Here is a 21,411-nt window from a genome sequence, read left to right as displayed (position 1 = left end):
TCTTAGCACATTTTTATTGCTGCACTCTCCAATCATAGCCCTTAGGCTAGCACTGAAGATTAATGCAGATTGATAGAGAAACAGATATAGATATAAACAGACAGCTACATTTCACACCAATAGTTGGAGCTTTCTCGTTCACGCTGGAAGATGTATCGTTTATATGTGGCAGCCTTCTGGAATAAAGTCAAACCATCACTTTCCCCTCAATTTATCCTTTAAGTCAGGAAAGGAAAACCATTTCTCCAATATAATGAGACAAAGGAGCCGAAGACCGCTTCAATTTGGCTTGGCCTGTCAGCCATCACAAGCAGGGCCCCTGGAAAATACAACAAGTCCTCAGGTGTGCTGAACCTGTAAATGAGCTCACCGAGCATTCAGTCTGGTGGGGGGGAAAAAGCCCATCACAAAAAGGAGCTCCATAAATTCACCGAATTGGAAAAACCAGTTTCCCTGAGAAATTTAGTTACTGGATTTAGAAGTAAGATGCCATTAGGGGGTGATGGAGTTGTGGTGGTGGTGGTGGAAGGATGTTGAGAAGAGAAACACTGATAATGTTGATCAATAAGTTGCAACCAAATTTAAAGTTTTCCTCCAGCTTAACTGGCCTGTTAATATTCTGCAAAACCTGAGCAATGTGCTCTGATAGCGAGGCAACTTTTATGATAAATGTGCTTTCCAATCTGTGCACCAGTCAGGCAGCTATAAAAATCAGAATAATTCATGCAAAGGTTTTCATTATGTTTCTAAAAACACTTATTTACATTTTAAATCGCGGAGCAGACAATATGAAATATCCTTCATTTAGACAGGTGTAAGTGAGAAAACAGATGCGTCCATTAAGCGGGGAACAATTCAACGAATAATAACCACAACAACAATCACGAAAGGGGGATGGGAGAACTTTACCACTTGGTGCAGAGACCGCAGGGCAAAAAAAATAAACTTACCTGAAAAAACACAGCCATAGTTCCTATGATTCTTTTTTCTTGGATGGCTGTCCCGAAGCTGTCAAAGTCATCGGGGTTGTAGAAGTAAATCTGCATCTGTGAAAAATAGGAGCGAAAGGCATTTTTGAGAACTTGAAGGCAATGTAATGTGTTGTTTTTGTCAATCCAGGAGACAAAAGATTAAACCTCTGGCATTGTCATGAAGTTCACTGATTAAATCTCATTCTCTTTCCCTCTAGGGGTTGCTCACCTATGTTATTTTATTATTACTGTTACTTACAGAGTTAGATGAAGTCCGGGAAGATGTGTGAAGAATCAGTTTCAATTTAAAACCCATTCCTCTGGATAATAATAGACGCAGAACTTTTGAGACCAAACTATCACACAGAATTACCACAGATATCCAAGAAGATTCAAGATCAGATGAGAGATAATAGAGCAGTGATGGCGAACCTTTTTTTCCCTTGGGTAACATAGAAACATAGAAGTCTGATGGCAGAAAAAGACCTCATGGTCCCTCTAGTCTGCCCTTATACTATTTTCTGTATTTTATCTTACAATGGATATATGTTTATCCCAGGCATGTTTAAATTCAGTTTTGTGGATTTATCTACCACGTCTGCTGGAAGTTTGTTCCAAGGATCTACTACTCTTTCAGTAAAATAATATTTTCTCATGTTGCTTTTGATCTTTCCCCCAACTAACTTCAGATTGTGTCCCCTTGTTCTTGTGTTCACTTTCCTATTAAAAACACTTCCCTCCTGGACCTTATTTAACCCTTTAACATATTTAAATGTTTCAATCATGTCCCCCCTTTTCCTTCTGTCCTCCAGACTATACAGATTGAGTTCATTAAGTCTTTCCTGATACGTTTTATGCTTAAGACCTTCCACCATTCTTGTAGCCTGTCTTTGGACCTGTTCAATTTTGTCAATATCTTTTTGTAGGTGAGGTCTCCAGAACTAAACACAGGGTGCCGAAAGAGCGTGTGGGGCTGCTATTGTGTATGCACGAGTGCCCACACCCATAATTCAATGCCTGGGGAGGGTGAAAACAGCTTCCCCTGTCCCCCCGGAGGTCCTCTGGATGCCGTAAATGGCCTGTTTCCCAACTTCTGGTGGACCCAATAGGCTTATGCTTTGCCTTCCCCAGGCTCCAAAGGCTTCCCTGTAGCTGGGGGAAGGTAAAAAAGTCTTTCCCCATCCCCCTGTAGGCTCTCTGGAAGCTAAAAATACCCTCCCTGAGCATCTGTGCAAGCCAAAAATCAGCTGGCCAGAACATACATGCATGTTGGAGCTGAGCTAAGGCAACAGCTCGCGTGCCATCAGATATGGCTCCGCGAGCCACCTGTGCCATAGGTTCGCCATCACTGTAATAGAGTCATATGACAACTTTGAATCCTGAAATTCCTTTTTGATAGATCCCTGCCTCATTTAGTCACTTACATTATCCCAGTTGCTGGCTGAATAATACATTAACAGTTCCCTGGTTTTAAATACGTGTTTTTATGTGATGAAGAGGCACAAACATCATTAACCACGGATGGTGATGGAGACTCCCTTGAATTTGAAATTTGTTTCCATAACAAATTTCTATCAAAAATCTATTTTTTTGGGTGTGTGTGTGTGTGAACAAACAGTTAGGAAAACATTTCTATTTAAATTATCAAGTTGTATTTACATCTGCAATGGTGCTCTTTCGCAGTTGTGACAATTATTTAGTTTTTAGGTTAAACACTGCATCCTTTTTTTCAACAGATTTCTCTCTTATGGAAAAAGAAATGCATATGGAGTATAATTAAGACAGAATGTTTGAACAGTTCTGCCTTGGGAGAAGAAAGAGCGGTTAGTATGGAAGCACATTAGCCAGTCATAGTGATGTACAGCTTATACAAATATGAAGGCAATCAAACAACAGCTTTACTCCATCTGCTTTTCTGTAGGAACTGTCCTAATTTATTAACTGAAAGGCACTACAAATTAGGGGCAGGCATGCACACAGCAACATGTGGGTGGCCTTCTGTGTTGAATAACCAACATCTGTGCGTCGACTGATGTTCTGTGATAACAAACCCTTGCTGTGTTACCAACATCTGCAGCTCAGTATTTCCTTCACCCTGCTCTCAGCAGTATAGCATCACCTATATTTGGCAGTTTCCAACTAACTAAGTGTGCTAGACTGCAAAAGTGAGATCCTAATAACTGATGATGGTGCTGGATTGGCATTCAGCCGAAGCAAAATACCCTAATCTTGCCGTGTCTCAAGTTATTACAAATGTCTAGCATTATAGTAGATTATATATCTGATGGGCCTAGATGAAAAAATGCTGCTCCGAGTCTACGGAGAGGGGCGGCATACAAATCTAATAAATTATTATTAATTATTATTAATATTGAAATTATACAGATAATGATTGGAATCAGACAAAATGGAAGAAATTGTTAAAGATTCTATGATAGCGTGGGCCAAAAATGTAGGTCATAATATACACTTGGGAGACTGGGAGAGGACTTGGAATAAGAACTGTAAAATAACAAAATCGGTAGCCTATAAAGAGAATTATTACAAAATATTTTGTAGATGGCATTTAGCTCTGTCAAGATTGGCCAAAATATATCTAAATGCAAATTCGGCTTGTTGGAAATGTAAAAAAGAGTTAGGCACCTTCTTTCATATGGAGTAGACATGTTTCAAAGCAAGGGGCTATTAAAAAAAAATATCCATTTTTTTTTTATGGGAATAATGAGGAAACAGTACCCCAAAACATACAACACTTAATATTACATATTATAACCGCAGCGAGAATAGCGTAAACATAGTATTAGAAGAATCATCAAATCCCACCAGAACAATATTAATGGACAAAATATATAGGTGTGCTGATATGTGAGACAAATGACAAAGATATGAGACTCTGTAAATATATGAAATACTGTATACAGTGATCCCTCGATTTTCGCGATCTCGATCTTCGCGAAACGCTATATCGCGGCCATGGGAAAAAAGGGCGTGCATGTGCAGATGGTGTTTCCACTATATCGCGAAAAATCGATTATCGCGAGAGGTCTTGGAATGTAACCCTTGCGATAATCGAGAGATCACTGTATTATAAAATCACAACAATGTCTGAAAATGGCTATGAATCTTTGATAAAATATTGTGATGTTTAAAATGAAAAACAATAATGATAAAAAAGATGTAATGATCTATGAGAATGTCCCTGAGAGATAGGAATAGACAGGGTAATGCAGATGAAATGCAGTTAAGAAGCAATGGGGCTTTCTAGATATTAAGAAGGACTTAGAACAATATGGATTCCAAAAAGAACCACACGAATTAGATAAGATTTTACAGGGTTTAAGAAAATCTATAACTACTTATTGAGATACAAATTGGAGGAAGAAGTAGTCAAGGAAGTAATGATAACATGGGCTACAATTTTTGGCTGTAATATTGAATTGGAGAAATGGGAGAGAATATGGAATAAAAACTATAAATTGATGAAGTCTGTAACCTATAAAGAATACATATACAGTATATATATATAATGTTTTACAGATGGCATCTTCCACCAGCGAGATCTTCACTCTAAAATGATCCCAAGTACACCACCAGACCACTGGAAATGCAGGCACACTCAGGGAACATATTTATTTATTTATTTATTATTTAGATTTGTATGCCGCCCCTCTCCGCAGACTCGGGGCGGCTCACAACAAAGTGAAACAATTTACAACAAATCTAAATTACAGTTTAAAAATATTTTTTTAAAAACCATTTTTTAAACAAACATACATACAGACATACCATTCATAAATTGTATATGCCCGGGGGAGATGTCTCAGTTCCCCCATGCCTGACGACAAAGGTGGGTCTTAAGGAGCTTACGAAAGGCAAGGAGAGTAGGGGCAGTTCTAATCTCTGGGGGGGAGTTGGCTCCAGAGGGTCGGGGCCGCCACAGGGAAGGCTCTTCCCCTGGGGCCCGCCAACCAACATTGTTTAGTTGACGGGACCCGGAGAAGGCCCACTCTGTGGGACCTAATCGGTCGCTGGGATTCGCGCGGCAGCAGGCGGTCTCGGAGATATTCTGGTCCAGTGCCATGAAGGGCTTTAAAGGTCATAACCAACACTTTGAATTGTGACCGGAAATTGATCGGCAACCAATGCAGACACATATTACCATATGTGGTGGAAGTACAGACAATATTGGAATAGAATTAGAAAATGACTCGGAGAGATAACTAACTAACAAATAGAGATGAAATTAGAACTATTTTTATTAGGAATATTTACCGGGAACTATGGAAAAAATTCAATATATAATTTTACATATTATGTTGGCAGCGAGAATAATATATGCACAAAACTGAAAGAACAATAATATAGCATCAGAAGAAAATGTGATTAGCAAAGTTCATAGCATAGCAAACTCTCCCTAATTTCTTACACCATAAAGATGAGGGAAGAGAGATGTGTTTTCAGATTGGTAAGATTCTGTTATCTTTACAATAAAGGCAGCGCTAGCATTTATGATTGATACTTCTTGTCTGGTCTATCATCAGATTTGAAGGGAGTGAAGTATTACAAGATGCCGTTTTATGTGTCTATGTTAGCATAAATCAGTGTGGGAAATTACACAATTGCAAAATTACAAAATTACACAATTACAACCACTGCCACTTTTTTTTAAATTTCCTGAAGAAGAGCATGGGAATTCAGTAGATAATACTGTATATTGTCTTGGCAGAGCTAAAATATAAGTGTTAATTGTGTTGACTTCTTATTCCTAGCCTCATAGATCATTCATAATCTCTTACAAATTAACAGCCTCCAGGTTTGGGAAAAAGTCAATTTGTAAAAAAAAAAATATCTGCATGATGTATTCATGCACTGATGTTCAAATTAAACACAATTTGCCATTCAGTTGGACTGCCTCAATTCCATTTACCTGAAATCAATAAAAACATCAATAAGGATACATTACATTTTATTACCCATTCACAATGAACTAAATCCCAATCTTCCTTAAATTCATAAACATATGTATAGCATATTATGCTAGAATAATAATATACAAAAAATGCTAAACAATTTCAAATCAAGGTTGATCATATTTTAAGGAAATTAATGGAGATTTTTGTGTCCATAAATATAAAAAATGGCATTCAATCACAAGACTGAACTCCAGGAATTTCCTTTAGAGTTTGGAAGCTGAAATCAGAAATGGGGAAAAAATCTCAACACGTCTGTCCAGGCTGAGGACTGAGTCAAAAGCTGGGAATGGCTGGGAAAAGCAGCAAAGGGATGATATTAGAGCTCTGACAGACTCAGTCCAATCAGCTGAACAGACAAGGTCAACCCATTCCTGGATGCTATCTCCACCACTATAGAGAACCACCAGCTGCTTTCCCCAACAAGATCCCCAACAAGCTTAGGCTGATTCAATAAAGTGAATGCAGTCCTGAAGATCACAGCTAAGCTGTAAAGAGTATTATAAGCAGTGGTGGGCTCCTGCCGGTATGGCTAATTGCGCACAGCTCTGCCGCCTTGGTGAGATTTTGCTACCTGCACAGGGGCAGGAATCAAAATTGCACTTAATCCCGCACTTGCCCGCCAGAGCCACAGAACTGTGCGCAATTAGTCATCCCAGCAGGAGTCCACCACTAAGTATAAGTTAACTTTCTTTCTTTCTTTCTTTCTTTCTTTCTTTCTTTCTTTCTTTCTTTCTTTCTTTCTTTCTTTCTTTCTTTCTTTCTTTCTTTCTTTCTTTCTTTCTTTGATTTTTATGCCGCCCTTCTCCTTAGACTCAGGGCGGCTTACAACATGTTAGCAATAGCACTTTTTAACAAAGCTAGGCTATTGCCCCTACAATCCGGGTCCTCATTTTACCCACCTCGGAAGGATGGAAGGCTGAGTCAACCTTGAGCCGGTGATGAGATTTGAACTGCTGACCTTCAGATCTACAGTCAGCTTCAGTGGCCTGCAGTACAGCACTCTTACCTGCTGCGCCACCCCGGCTTCTTTGAATTACACTACAACTTTGAATTACACCCAGGTGACAAAAGGATGCCAATGCAGAATGTATCATACAGATTTGATGTGATCTGACTGATGGATGTTATGTATTAGAGACTAATAGTTCCATTTTGGATTGACTGAAGCTTTTGAGTGGCATTTAAAGGCAGACCTATTTAATGCATTGCATCATTCTAATCCAGCGGTATCCAACCTTTCTGGCTTTGCGGCCCGGGTGGGGGAAAGAAAGGATAGTTCTATTTGAGCTGACATGTGTGCCTACTACTCACGCAAATGGTACTGCATATATAAGTGGAATGGCGCATGCGCCAGCGCTCACATGTCGCTTCCTCTGCCCAAGGGTTGGGAACCTCTGGTCAAATCAATTTGATCACAAGGACTCTACTAAGATTGTTATGTACCAGGTTGGTCTACAACTGGGGATAATTCTTGATGGAATTCCTTTACGGATTTCAGGATAACTTTCCAATGAACCTTTCCTCCATTAAATATGTCTTTTTAATCCACAATTACAATTAATTTATTAATGTGCCTTGCTCTTCATCAGTCCATGAAGTATGGATTTCTCACACAGCAAAAATGTTAATTATTCAGTATTGGAAAGATGAAGTTACACTGAATTTAGAATCTTTGATTATAGATCTGTACCCACTTAGATCTTCAAAGCTGGTACTCCCTTAACTCAATGAACAAATCGATGGATAGTGCTTTGTCTGCAAGCATAGAGCAGATAGCATTCAGAATGTTATCTTCTATATGTAAAACAGAATGATTTTATATCCCTCTCTTTCTTTTGAATATAACCTGTATTTTTAAAATTAAAACACAATTTTCCATTGCAATCGGTTGAGGCCTAGATTTAAGAAGGATATCCATCATAGCTCTCACACTATAAAGACCAACATTTATCAAATCCAGGATACAGAATTACCTGGCAAGTGGGCAGGGTTATAAATTGAACAAATAAATAAAATCCTGTTTCCAGTACTGGCAAGCCAAATGTCTTTGGAAACATTATAATAATGGCATGAAAAGAATAGCTCTTCTGCAGTGCCTTGCTCAGATATGTACCCTGCTAAAATATCATAATAAATCACAATGCTTGGTTAGTGCACCCAAGCCAATGATAGCTACCTCCAAGGAAGGCAGTTATAAAACAGTGTATTCAGAGGTGGGAATTCAAAGGATGGTTAGTTCCATACAATAATAGTTACACATCCAATATTTGGCTACTTTGTTAAAGTACATGCAGGTGCTTTTGAAACAATCGAATCAGTCCTAAAGGATTACCATGTGTGCTGCAAGTCATATTTAGACAATGTTGGTATGAAACTATAATTTTGACCCATAATTTCTCAGAGCTTGGTTTTCTTGAAGACACTTTATTACCCAAGCTAGGTAACAACATCGATGCTAATTCTGACTCTTATTCACACAACCAATTTGTGTGAATCAACAAACCCCTAATTTGCAAATAGCAAGTAACAAACCCCCACCTCCTTTTTAAATCCTGGGGTCATTAAAGGCACTGACATTTTAAATCAGCTCAATGCAAATTAACTTTTTAAGCCATCCGAGTTACTAGTCATTAGGAAAACCAATGGTTTCCTGCTGCAAGATGAAGCGAGCTAAATTCCTCTCATTAATTTAGCCTGGTTCGTATGTACTAAAAAGAGTGTTAAATTGTGTCCCCTTGATTCTAAACTAACCGCGGTTTATCCATGAGACACAAAGTCAAAGATATTTAGTTTGTTCAGATTATGGATCATTAAATGAAGCTAGGATCAAATCATCTTTGAGAGACCTTCATAAGGTGGCAGGCCTTGTAATCACATTCATTTTGCATCCAAAAGCTGCTTTTTTTCCAGATAAACTGTGGTTAAGCTGCAGGGGGGATAAACTAAAAAACAGGAATCTGTGTAAGTACCCATTCACTTATGTTTTTTTCTCAACACCCTTGTTTTGTTGTAAACAATAATTTGTGTCCAAGGGAATCCTAACTGTTCCATTCTTCCTACTCAGCAAGCCTAGGAATCTCTTACAAGTTGCCTGGAAACTACCTATAATTCAGATTTTTAAAAGCAAATACTGTTATCTCCCATTGGAAGTTACTCCTTCAGCCAATAAATATGAAATCATAAGTAAGAATCGCGAGATCCAGAACTGTTGCACTATTTTTTTTTCATTATTGGCTATATCATTTTAAATATCCGTATACAGTGATCTCTCGATTAGCGCGGGGGTTACGTTCCAAGACCTCCCGCGCTAATCGATTTCCGCGTTATAGTGGTGCAGAAGTAAAAAACACCATCTACGCATGCGCGCCATTTTTTTCATGGCCGCACATGCGCAGATGGTGGAGTTTGCGTGTGGGCGGCGGGGAAGACCAAGGGAAGGTTCCTTCAGCCGCCCAACAGCTGATCTGCTCCGCAGCGCGGAGCCGAAGATGGGGTAAAGGCAAAGGGGAAACCCCATCTTCGGCTCCTCGCTGCTGCCGCGCTGCGGAGCGGATCAGGTGTTGGGCGGCTGAAGGAACCTTCCCTTGGTCTTCCCGCCGCCAAGGCAAAGGGGAAACCCCAAGATCGCTTGCCGCTTGCCGTATTGCAGCTTGGAGCCTTGCTTCGCCTCCTTCGCTGCAATACGGCAAGCGGCAAGCGATCTTGGGGTTTCCCCTTTGCCTGGGCGGCGCTGGGGCCATGCGGAGCCGCTCATCTAGGGGGGCGTGGACCGGCAAGGTGCCCTCCGCTCTCTCTCTTTCTCTCCCTGTTACCGGTGTGGTATAAGAGAGAGAAAGAAAGAGAAAGGAGGGCGACTTGCCAGTCCACGCCGCCCTGGATGAGCGGCCCCGCATGGCCCCAGCACCGGACTCCGCCGTTGCCTCCGCCCTTGTTCGGCTCTGCAGCTGAGAGGCCACGTCCACCCCCTCCTCGGTGTCCCCGGCACCCAGCGTCCCCACACCGCCTCCACCTCCCGGTAATGCGCCCGACCTCTGCCTCTCTCTTTCTCTCTCATATACCACGCCGGCAACAGGGAGAGAAAGAGAGAGAGAACTAGCGCGGACTTATAGAAACATAGAAACATAGAAACATAGAAGACTGATTATTATTTTGATTATTTTATTATTAATTATTTTTTAATTAATATTTTTTGAAAAACCGCGTTGCAGCGTTTCACGCTAATTGAGACCGTGCTAATCGAGGGATCACTGTACAGTGTTACCATATTTATTGTGGGTGTTACATTCCAGGACCACCCACGATAAATGAAAATCTGTGAAGTAGCGTACCTGGAGAGGATCCGGAGTGCCCGCCCTGCTGTCTCCCCACCCCCGTCAGGTCTGTGGATTGCAAGGCGGTTCTTTGGCTGAACGTGAAAGCAGGATGCTGGGAGCTCCATGCTTTCCGGCGCTGCCCTCAAATTCTTACGGGTCTCGACCACTGTTTTATGTATACATTTACATGTTTTACGTTTACAGTGTTCCCTGTAACACTGGAGTGGGCGCTCCGGATCCGCTCTAGGTGGGAGTGGTTGGATGATGTGGAGCGCCGGCTGCGGGAAGATGGCTCGGGCACTTCTTTATTTTTTGAGGGTGGCTTTGCTCTTCTCCCGCACAGACCAGGAGCTGCTAGTACTGCTGCTTCTCCTCTTCTCTGGAGCAACTAAACCAGCCCGAAAATTGCAGCAAAAAACCCGCGATGCACCGAGTCCGCGAACGGTGAAACATGAAGTGGCGAGGGAATACTGTAGTAGCTATCACCAAACATGGAACAACAGAGCTGGATGTGTTCTAGTCTAACTCCCTGCACAAGCAGCATGCATTCCACAGCAATGTATGAAATTGACAAAATTGAACAGGTCCAAAGACGGGCTACAAGAATGGTGGAAGGTCTTAAGCATAAAACGTATCAGGAAAGACTTCCTGAACTCAATCTGTATAGTCTGGAGGACAGAAGGAAAAGGGGGGACGTGATCGAAACATTTAAATATGTTAAAGGGTTAAATAAGTTTCAGGAGGGAAGTGTTTTTAATAGGAAAGTGAACACAAGAACAAGGGGACACAATCTGAAGTTAGTTGGGGGAAAGATCAAAAGCAACGTGAGAAAATATTATTTTACTGAAAGAGTAGTAGATGCTTGGAACAAACTTACAGCAGACGTAATTGGTAAATTCACAGTAACTGAATTTAAACATGCCTGGGATAAACATATATCCATGGTAAGATAAAATACAGGAAATATTATAAGGGCAGACTAGATGGACCATGAGGTCTTTTTCTGCCGTCAGTCTTCTATGTTTCTATGTTTCTAAATTGAAATGTACATTAAAACGAGAAAAATCTGCAAAAGATGCAATGCAACAATACCCTTCTTTATCGTGATGGGGGCATTTTAAAATAATATAAAAATGCTCAGCCCGTACATAGTTGCAGTAAAGCATACCAGTTTATTTTGTTCAGCATTCTTAACCTCGTCCTCCCTGGTGACACGATGCTGGCTCCAAAGGATGGGAACTGTAGTCCAAAAATATGGTTATGGGAAGCCAGCTCCAGGTTTTTACCCGCAAAAGCTGTTAAAAAACAGTCAGCCATGAACCAGCCAACTAGCCGCAGAGGCAATAATTAAGCGGGCTGATAGGAAGCCAAATTATTTGGGAAGAAATTCAGGGGAAAAAGGATTCCAACTGGAGGAAGTATTTGGGATGATTTGCTTTGATTCAGTGGAGCCAACTATTAAAGAGACTAATCTTTAATTATTATTACCTCTCTCGGCTGCAGTGAGGAAAGGAATTATCCTCAGCTGCCATTTGCTGTTGAATATTAAATCCTTACTCAGAACCAAATTGTATGCAAAGTCTCTATATCCATGTAACAAATATCTTGGTGAGGTTTTAAACATGACAAAAATGTTTAGGGAAGGCTAAGTTTTAACATCGTGCATTTGATTTCTTGTTGTTGGAATTTCAAAAGATTTTACAGTTTGACTATCGCTTTCAAAATTAAGGAACAACGAGCTTATGGATACGATTCTGCAAACAGAGAAATATGCTTGAATCTATTACTTTCAACTGGGTTGTGCTGGGATGTGATTTATCTTTTATATTGCTCCATCTGACCAAATATTAAAGCTGAAGGGCTAGAAACTTAAATGTTTCAGAAGATAAAAGGAAAAAAGAGAAAAAAAAACCCCAAAGCCTTTTTCTATATATTTTTGATTATTCATATTAATTGGATTAATATGTTCTGTGGGCTCTCTGGTACACTCCTCCCAAAAATTCACAGGTACAAATTTCAGACACACACACGTTTGAAAATTCAAAACAATGTTCTTTATAATAAAAATTCACTTAACCCAAGCCCTCTTTTGGTATAGCAAAGAGCACTGGTCTCCAAAAAACTGGTAATTTGTACAAGTCCCTTATCAGTTCTGTGATACTTAGCTTGCAGCTGTGAGGCAATTCACAGTCCTTCTTCTTTCACAAAGTGAAACACACTTTGGTCTGGTTTAGTTTCAAAGTGGGGAAAAATCAGCACACAAAAAGTCAAAGTCAGTAAAGCAGTCATGAAACACAATGATCAGATAATCCTCCACAATAGCCAAACCCACAGGCTGCTCTTTATAGCAGCCTCACAAATTACCACAGCCCCACCCAACCACAGGTGGCCTCATTTTCTTTGATAATAATCTCTCAGTTGTTGTTGCCTCTGCATCACTCTCCGCATGCGTGGCTGTATCATTAACTCTTGTTCTGAATCCAAGGAGGAGCTAGATAATTGATCTCCTTCTGAGCTGTCTGCCACACTCTCCTCCTCCCTGTCACTCATGTCTTCTTGGTCAGAGGATCCTTCATCATCAGATTCCACCGGGGGGGGGGGGGGGGCAAAACAGGCCTGCAGCATGTGGATGTCTCCCCCACATCCACAGTCCTTGGGGCAGGAGCTGGGCCAGAGCTAACCACAACATAATATATAATGATTAACTATTGTATATGATTTAACAACCCAAATAGTATCTTTTGGTAACCTTCATGAAGAATGTGAAACCCATGTAGGTCTGTTTATGACTGAACTTTATATAATTTCCTCTTGCATAGAGGCCAGAAAAATATTTTTAAGGATATGACATTTACGGGAACAGATTTTCCCTTCATTTATTTTCTGAACATTAGATCTATACTCTCTTGACGCTCCATGAATTGAAAATTAATTCCTCATAATTGTCTTGTCCATTTTAAAAAACCCATTTAAGTTCATGGCTATCCTTTGGCTGAGTTGCTGTGTTGTAAGAGTGGGAGACAAAATATCTCTGCCTCCAAAGAATTAATAATTTAAACAACAACAACAATCTATCATTTCCCCACTTACTCATTTTTTTTAATGTTGAATGAAAAGCCGCAAATGCTTCAGCGTTAGCGGTAACCCTTTGAGAATTTGAGTTGCTAATTTCTGTAGCTTGTCACATAGTATTTATGTATTTATCATGTCTCTTCTGAACTACCCTTGGGCTAAGGCAATTCATGGTTTGAGATGATGACAGATAAACCAATAGATAAATACAAAAGAAAAAAAATAGATGGAGACCAAAAGACGAATGTTCCAGTTTTTTGCATATGATTATGACAATTAGGTTGAACAGCTTATAAGCATTTTATGACTGAAAGGGCCAAGTGATACTGTTTCCAACTGGACAAGTAGGATGAGACCTATTAATTCATTTTTCCTTTGATCCATATAGGTGGAATTAATCTACTCTTTCCTCTCCCTTTCCGTAAATCTCATGGTAAAATGCAATCGATGAAACAAACCATCTTAGACTCTTAAAACAATAATTCACAAAATTAACCAACAAACAAAGAGGGGCTTTTATGCAATCAATAAAAGTTAGACGCTTGGGAGGCTAGCCAGATCTTATACATGGCAGAAAAATGAAAATATTCTCAATGCCAACCAGATAAATGTGGGAAAAGCATTTTGTGATCAAGGTGCCACAGTCAAAAAGTCCATCCTAAGTTTTTTATAGTACAAGTGGCCCTCGATTTACAATCTCAATTGAGCCTAAAATTTGTGTTGCTAAGTGAAACATTTCGAATAGAATAGAATTTTAATGGCCAAGTGTGATTGGACACACAAGGAATTTGTCTTGGTGCATTTGTTCAATTTGTCTTGGCACATATGCCTTGTTGGGTGAATTTTGCCCCATTTTATGACATTACTTGCCACAGTTGTTAAATTAATCCCTGCAGTTACTAAAGTTAGTAACATGGTTGTTAAGTGAATCTGGCTTCTCCATTTGACTTTGCTTTTCACAAAAGCTGATCACATGAGCTGGTGACAAAAGATGATCACATGTGGGAGAGGGGTGGGGTCAAATGGCCACGGCAGAATGGAGTTCCCCCTCACCTGTGGGGGGACTCTGAATCCCCGCCATTAGGGGGTTCTGGCTCTCTTGAACTAGACCAGATCCTCCCTGAAGAGGAGGAGATGCAGGGGACACTACCAGGGGTCTGGTTTGGGGTCAGAATACCCCACCAGACATATCGGCCTAGTTTCCCACCAGTGGCGGTGCAAAGTTGGCTAGATTGCCATGCCCGAGTCGACAGTAATCACGGAGACAACGCAACACAGAGATTGAAGAAGAGCAGTGACACCTGGAAAGAGGATAATTTTAAGCGCTGGTAAGGTGAAGAAAGATCAAGCGATGTGCTGGTGAGTGAGGATTGTCGAAAAGGGAGTTGAAACTGATTTTTTTTAAAATTTCCAATGGAAACTTAAATTGCTGGAAATGGGAACAAAAGGGTCTGTTCTGTCACAAACGGTCATAAATGTGGAAAAACTGAAAAACCATTATAACTTTGAATGGTCAGTAAACAAACTGAGTCGAAGACTACTTGTATAGTTATGCCTTAGAAGGGATTAATACACAGGGATATCTTAACATCGAGTAGAGCTGCTTGCACAAGCCCTGAGCCTGAACTCTTTAGCGTAGAATTTGACAACACAGCACCTATGAACAATGGAACATTCACTAGTATATCCAATGGTGACTCACTTGATTAAATACAACTAGAATTAATCACTTAGACTTCAAGAAATCTTTCAAAAATATATCTTAAAAGTGCTGAAAGCTTTTGAGGTAACGCACAATTTCAGACAATTTGGCGCCTGGGCTATTGTGCATTATCATGGATTTCCCCCCTTAAATTGTCAATCCTAATTTAAATTTCAAATTTTATTACCAAAATCTGAGTCAGAAATATATCCAAAGCTTGTAGAGTAGCTTAAAACAAAGTGCAAATGCTTTTTTTGCACTGCATGTACCTTTCAAGTCATATTCAAAGTCTGAGCCACATTTATTTGATCTCCATGCTTGGTAACCACTGATCAATAGAGCAACTAACCTTGCCCCTGGCTTGATTAGTGCTCATCTAACATATTACAACATTGTCATTGCAATCCACAAACCGGCATGGCCTTTCACAACTACATGATAGGTAAAAGAGTCAATACTGAGATGCATCACATTTTGTAACTGGATGAAGTTTGCTCCCATTCCATAGATATACACACATCCATCTACATTCTTCTATGTACCATGATCATTTGGGACTGTGAAGAAATAGATGAAATTAGAACTGAGAGAAAGGATACTGATAATTTTCGTTAATTGAGAATTCAGTCAATCATATCCTACTTCTTCAAAATCTGTGGTCTCTCATTGCCATCCTTAATTTTGAATCATGAGGAGCATCAATACCATTCCTTCACCATCACATGAAAGAAGAGAAGAAAGCTACATCTTACAGAATAGAGTAAAGTAGAGTAGAGTAGAATAGCACAGAATGAAATAGAATTTCATTGGCCAAGTGTTATTGGACACACACAAGGAATTTGTCTTGGTACAAATGCCCGTCCGGTGACTTACTTCCCCGGCCTGGATTTGCGGCAGGGCCAGGGAAACGCGGCTCCCGGCGTAGCTGCCATTTTGGAAGGCCGGGATCTTGTGAGATTTCGCGAGATCCCGGCCCTGCTGGTCATCGGCCTGGTCCGATAACGTTGCCAGGGGCGGAGCCTGCCAGCCCTATAAAAAGGGCTGTGCAGGCTCGGAGCTTCCTTTTCGCCCCTGACAACGAGCAGGTGAACACCCGCCCTCCCTCCCTATCTTTCAGTGTGTTACTGGGGTCACCCTTAGGGGGCCGAATAGGAATTTTTGGCGGTCTCGGTATTTTCTGCGACCGTTTTTTTGCCTATTCCACACTGTGGTGCGGGATGGATGGTTAGTTTTAATTGGCTTACCTCTGGTCATTGGGTTGGCAGGTTAGGGGCGGAAATTGGGTGGTGTTTAGCAACTGCGTGTTCTCCGTTGGGCATCTTTGGGGATGATTGGCAGACTCTCTCCAACGGTTCATGGTGCCTTTAAATCGATCTGAGCAATTGGGGAGAACCTGCCTTTGGGTCTCGCTCATTTCTATCCCATTTCAGGGGTTGGACGGCGAGACCTCCCACATGCATTGCATGGCTGGGATCCAGGTAAAGGCGCGGCCCCTTCACCTGTATCAGCATGGAGCTACACCCATATGTTGCCCCGGAAGTTTTTATAACGTCATTTCCACCCCAGAAGTAATTCGGTTGACCTCTGCGGGTCCATGTTAGGTTGAATTAAAATAATAATAATTTAATTAATAAAAATGACCCAGTTTTAAATCCAGCTCTGTGTCCACGTCGTTATTCCGCCTCTGCTGCAATGCTTTCAGTGTACATAAAATAAAAGACAAGTTTGTCAAGAATCATAAGGTACAACACTTAATGATAGTCCGGGTACAAATAAGCAATCAAATCATGTTAGAAACCAGTCAATCTAAGTTATAACAGCACAAGCAGCAAAGTTACAGTCATACAGTCATTTGTGGGAGGAGATGGGTATGGGAAAGATGATAAGATTAATAGTAGTGCAGACTTAGTAAATAGTTTGACAGTGTTGAGGGAATTATTAGTTTAGCAGAGTGATGGCATTTGGGGAAAAAACTTCTTGTGCCTAGTTGTTCTGGTGTGCGGTGCTCTATAGGGTCATTTTGAGGGTAGGAGTTGAAGCAGTTTCTGTCTAAAATGTGAGGTGTCTGTAAATATTTTCACAGCTCACTTTTTGACTTGTGCAAAATACAGGTCCTCAATGGAAGGCAGGTTGGTAACAATTGTTTTTTCTGCAGTTCTGATTATCCTTTGAAATCGTTGTCTGCCTTGTTGGGTTGCAGAACCAAAAGAGATAGTTATAGAGGTGCAGACTCAATAATTCCTCTGTAGAACTGTATCAGCAGCTCCTTGGGCAGTTTGAGACAAACTCATAACAGCCTCTTGTGTGAGAAGCACTAATGAATGGTAATTGAGTCTTAGAGAATCTCAGACCCCTGATGTCCACTCAGAAGACTACTCTAGTTCTTGGAAACAACATTTGTGCCAGCCCATTCAGAACTTCCCTCTCTTTCTTAATCCTCCTGAAGGCCAAATAGCTTCCCATTGTATCTGTAAAGTACACTTTTATCCAATTCTTATGTCATCTCTTATACGCTTCATATGTGTGATATATCATATTGATAGAAATATATCATATTGATATAAAATATTGATATAAACATAGACACAAGAACAGTTTTTTTCTGAACGTCATCACTCTAAACAAATAATTCCCTCAACACTGTCAGACTTTCTACTAAATCTGCACTTCTATTCTACTAGTTTTTCTCATCATTCCTATCACCCATTTCCTCCCATGTTGACTGTATGACTGTAACTTGTTGCTCATATCCTAAGATTTTTATTAATATTGCTTCTTCATTGCTTATTTGACCCCTATGACAATCATTAAGTGTCGTACCACATGATTCTTGACAAATGTATATTTTATTTTATGTACGCTGAGAGCATATGCACCAAAGACAAATTCCTTGTGTGTCCAATCACACTTGGCCAATAAAATTCTATTCTATTCTATTCTATTTTCTGAAACAACTTCCTGATGCAATAAAACTGGTTGTAGTTAAATGGATGGTAAGATATGCTTACCAGATGTGTAATGTGTAAGATAAGGTGTGAATCAGGGCTTACATGTTTAAGTGCCCATTATTCAGGTCCTAAATGTACATCCTGTATATAGTGCTGGGATGCCATTTTCATGCCAAGAAAATTACGATCAATTCATCTACTTAGCCATACCCATATCATGGTACAGTCATGTATGACATTGGCATCGATCTATAAGAAGACAATTTTCTGAAATAATATGCCATTCCTAGTCATGAGTTTTAGTGTTGGATTCAACACTATGCATTGCATTCATTTGTATTTCTGTAATGAAACTGCTTTCGTGTTTTTGTTTCGCATGACATGAAACTTTTTTTCCGCCCCAAAATTGCTTTGTACTCAGAGTAACAACCATATGATTCACCATGAAATGAAGTCTGGAAAATCATTTTGGATAAATGGAACTATACATTCAATACTATTTCCATGACAACATAGATTGTAACACCGTGCCACCACCAGTAAAACCTTATAAATCATTCAAAACCAACAAGAAATCTGCAATAGGTTTTTCTGTTTCACAACATACAAGAGATATGAATTATAGCTATTACCTTACTAGAAATTTAACTTTCATCTCTCTTTCTCCTCTGAAAGTCTTGCGGGAGTCTTAAAATATTTCCCCCCCCCAAATTCAGGCCACATTGCTTGGAAAGAAAAATACCTTGCTAGTTTGTAAAATTAACATGCTAAATCATATACATTTGTAAATCAAATCCTGCATCACTGTAGAAAGAGACATATTTGTACCCTACATCAGTGATTTTCAATCTTTTTTATGCTGCGGCACATTTTTTACATTTACAAAATCCTGGGGCACACCACCAACCAAAATGACACTCTAAGACAGTACTGTATATATTATACATATTATCCCCCCCCCCCTTGTGTGTTTGTATACACACCTTAAAACCATTTCCAAAAACAGGTGAGGACTGGGGGTTTTTTCTCTCTTATTCTTTGGGTGCTTTTTATTATATGCTTTAAATCAGTGTTTTTCAACCAGTGTGCCGTGGCACACTGGTGTGCCACGAGACATGGTCAGGTGTGCCGCGAAGCTCAGAGAGAGAAAGAAAACAAGAGAGATAGAAAGAAAGAAAGAAAGAAAGAAAGAAAGAGAAAGAGAGAGAGAAAGCAAGCAAGAGAGAGAGAGAAAGAAAACAAGAGAGAGAGACAGCAAGAGAGAGAGAAAGATAATAAGAGAGAAAGAAAGCAAGAGAGAGAGAAAGCAAGAGAGAAAGATAATAAGAGAGAAAGATAATAAGAGAGAAAGAAAGCAAGAGAGAGCTAGAGAGAGCAAGAAAGAAAGAGAGAGAGAAAGAGAGGGAGGGAAGGTGGGAGAGAGAAAGACATAGAGGGAGGTAGGGAGGGAGAGAGAAATAGAGCAAAAAAGAGGAAAGAAGGAAGAGAGAAAGAAAGAGGGATGGAGAGAGAGAGAGAGAGAGAGAGAAAGGGAGGGAGAAATAGAGCGAAAGGAAGAGATTTTTTTTTTCAAAACTTTTTTTAACCCCCCCCCCCCTCAATGTGCCCCATGGTTTTGTAAATGTAAAAAATGTGCCGCGGCTCAAAAAAGGTTGAAAATCACTGCTTTAAATCAAGAGTCACTTCTCTCTTTTGTTTCTCTCTCTTTCTTCTCATTCTCTGCCTCAATCATTTTCTCATTTCTCTCTCTCCCTCTCCTTCTCTCTCTCTCTTTCTTTCTCTCTCTCTTTCTTTCTCTCTCTCTCTTTCTCTCTCTCTCTTGCTTTCATTCTCTCTCTCTTTCTCTCTCTCTCTCTTGCTTCCTTTCTCTCTCTCACACACGCTCTGTCTCGCTTTCTTTCTCTCTCTTTCTCTCTTGCTTTTTCTCTCTCTTTCTCTCTTGCTTCCTTTCTCTCTTTCACTCCTCCTGCTCTCTCTTGCTTTCTCTCTCTCACTCTCTTTCTCTCGCTCTTGCTTTCTTTCTCTTTCTCCCTCCCCTCTTGCGGCACACCTGACCATGTTCCGTGGCACACTAGTGTGCCGCAGCACACTGGTTGAAAAACACTGCCCTACATCTAAGGACTATTCGGTTTATAGGGCTGTGCAGAAGCCGCAATTAACAATTTTTGGAGGGTAGTCCAATAGCAATGGGGAGGAAGATTCAAAATAAGTATGGCCAAGTCTCACATATACCAAGGACATACTTTTTTTGGAAGGAATTATGGAATTTTTCTTTCTTTCTTGTTACATTTATAACTTTGTTTTCCTCCATGAGCTCTAGGTGATAAACACTGTGCTTCTATTTTCCATTATTCCACACACAAATACTCTTTAGTAGATTGAGTTTAAATATATTAAACCTAATGTAGTATGCATTATATATGATGTACATGCATCCATACAGTCTAACGTATACATGGTTATTATCTTAAAATGGAAACCATTCCACCAATTTTCAGTGGCAATGGCCAGAGGAGATTTTTGGAGTCATTTTTATCATTAAGCTTGTTTAAATCCCTGCATCTCATACTATACCATATAGTGGCATAGTGGAAAGCATTCAAAGAGTCGCCTCACATCCCCTCACATCACTACCATGGAGATGAAAAAAATATGGTTCATTGATATTGCAAACCAGGTGATGCACTAACTGAAGAGAAATGGCTAGAAAGAAATTAACAAAATATCATGATTTGCAAATCAAAGTTGAGTGATTGTGGAGGAAGAAATCAATGGTTGTATCAATAGTAATAGGAGCCTTTGGAGCAATACCCAAAGGGCTGCCTTGATACATGAGCATTTTAAACTTATTAGGGCTGGATATTCTGACTTTGCAAAAAAAAAAAAAACCATCTAATGCGGAACTGACTATATATATTCAGAGGTTACCTTAACAGCTCTTAGGTCAATCAACTATAACAACAAAAATCATCATCACCATCATCATCAAAGTACAAAGACCTACAAGTAGAACTAGAACAACTACGGCAAAGGCAAGCAAGGGTGGTAGTAGGCGCCTTGGGTACAATCCCAAAATTTAATTTAATTTAACTTCTAGTGGACTCTGGGCAGCATCAGAGTCCACTAGGTATTCCAACAACAAGAGTACCACTTGAACACCATAGGCATTGACAAATTTGCCATCAGTCAATTGCAGAAGGCAGCTTTACCTGGAGCAGCTTCCATTCTTTGACAATATCTGTAACACCATCAAACATCCAAATCTGCCTATCCCAGGTCCTTGGTAAGGATTCAATAGGTAGACAAAAATGCCAAAGCCTGTTTGAACATCTGGCTGATTGTGCGATGATCAATAACGTGGAATATAAATATCTTTTTAAAAAATCCCATTAGGAATGGCTCTTCAGCAGAAGGAATCTACAAAAAGTTCCA

General features: G+C 40.1%; 1 protein-coding gene across 3 annotated transcripts in view; it reads right to left on the bottom strand.

Moving 5' to 3' along the window:
- PTPRG (protein tyrosine phosphatase receptor type G) overlaps positions 1–21,411 on the bottom strand; it is a 922,721-nt gene that overhangs the window by 290,426 nt on the left and 610,884 nt on the right. For all 3 annotated transcript variants that reach the window (XM_070738149.1, XM_070738150.1, XM_070738152.1), the window contains exon 5: positions 951–1,046. In XM_070738149.1, coding sequence (XP_070594250.1) covers positions 951–1,046 — 96 coding nt within the window. The remainder of the gene's footprint in view (positions 1–950; positions 1,047–21,411) is intronic.

Source organism: Erythrolamprus reginae, chromosome 2, assembly GCF_031021105.1.
Source record: "Erythrolamprus reginae isolate rEryReg1 chromosome 2, rEryReg1.hap1, whole genome shotgun sequence".
Classification (NCBI taxonomy): Eukaryota; Metazoa; Chordata; class Lepidosauria; order Squamata; family Dipsadidae; genus Erythrolamprus; species Erythrolamprus reginae.
Note: the sequence above shows the minus strand (reverse complement) of the source record. Positions and strands in the feature narration are given on the sequence as shown.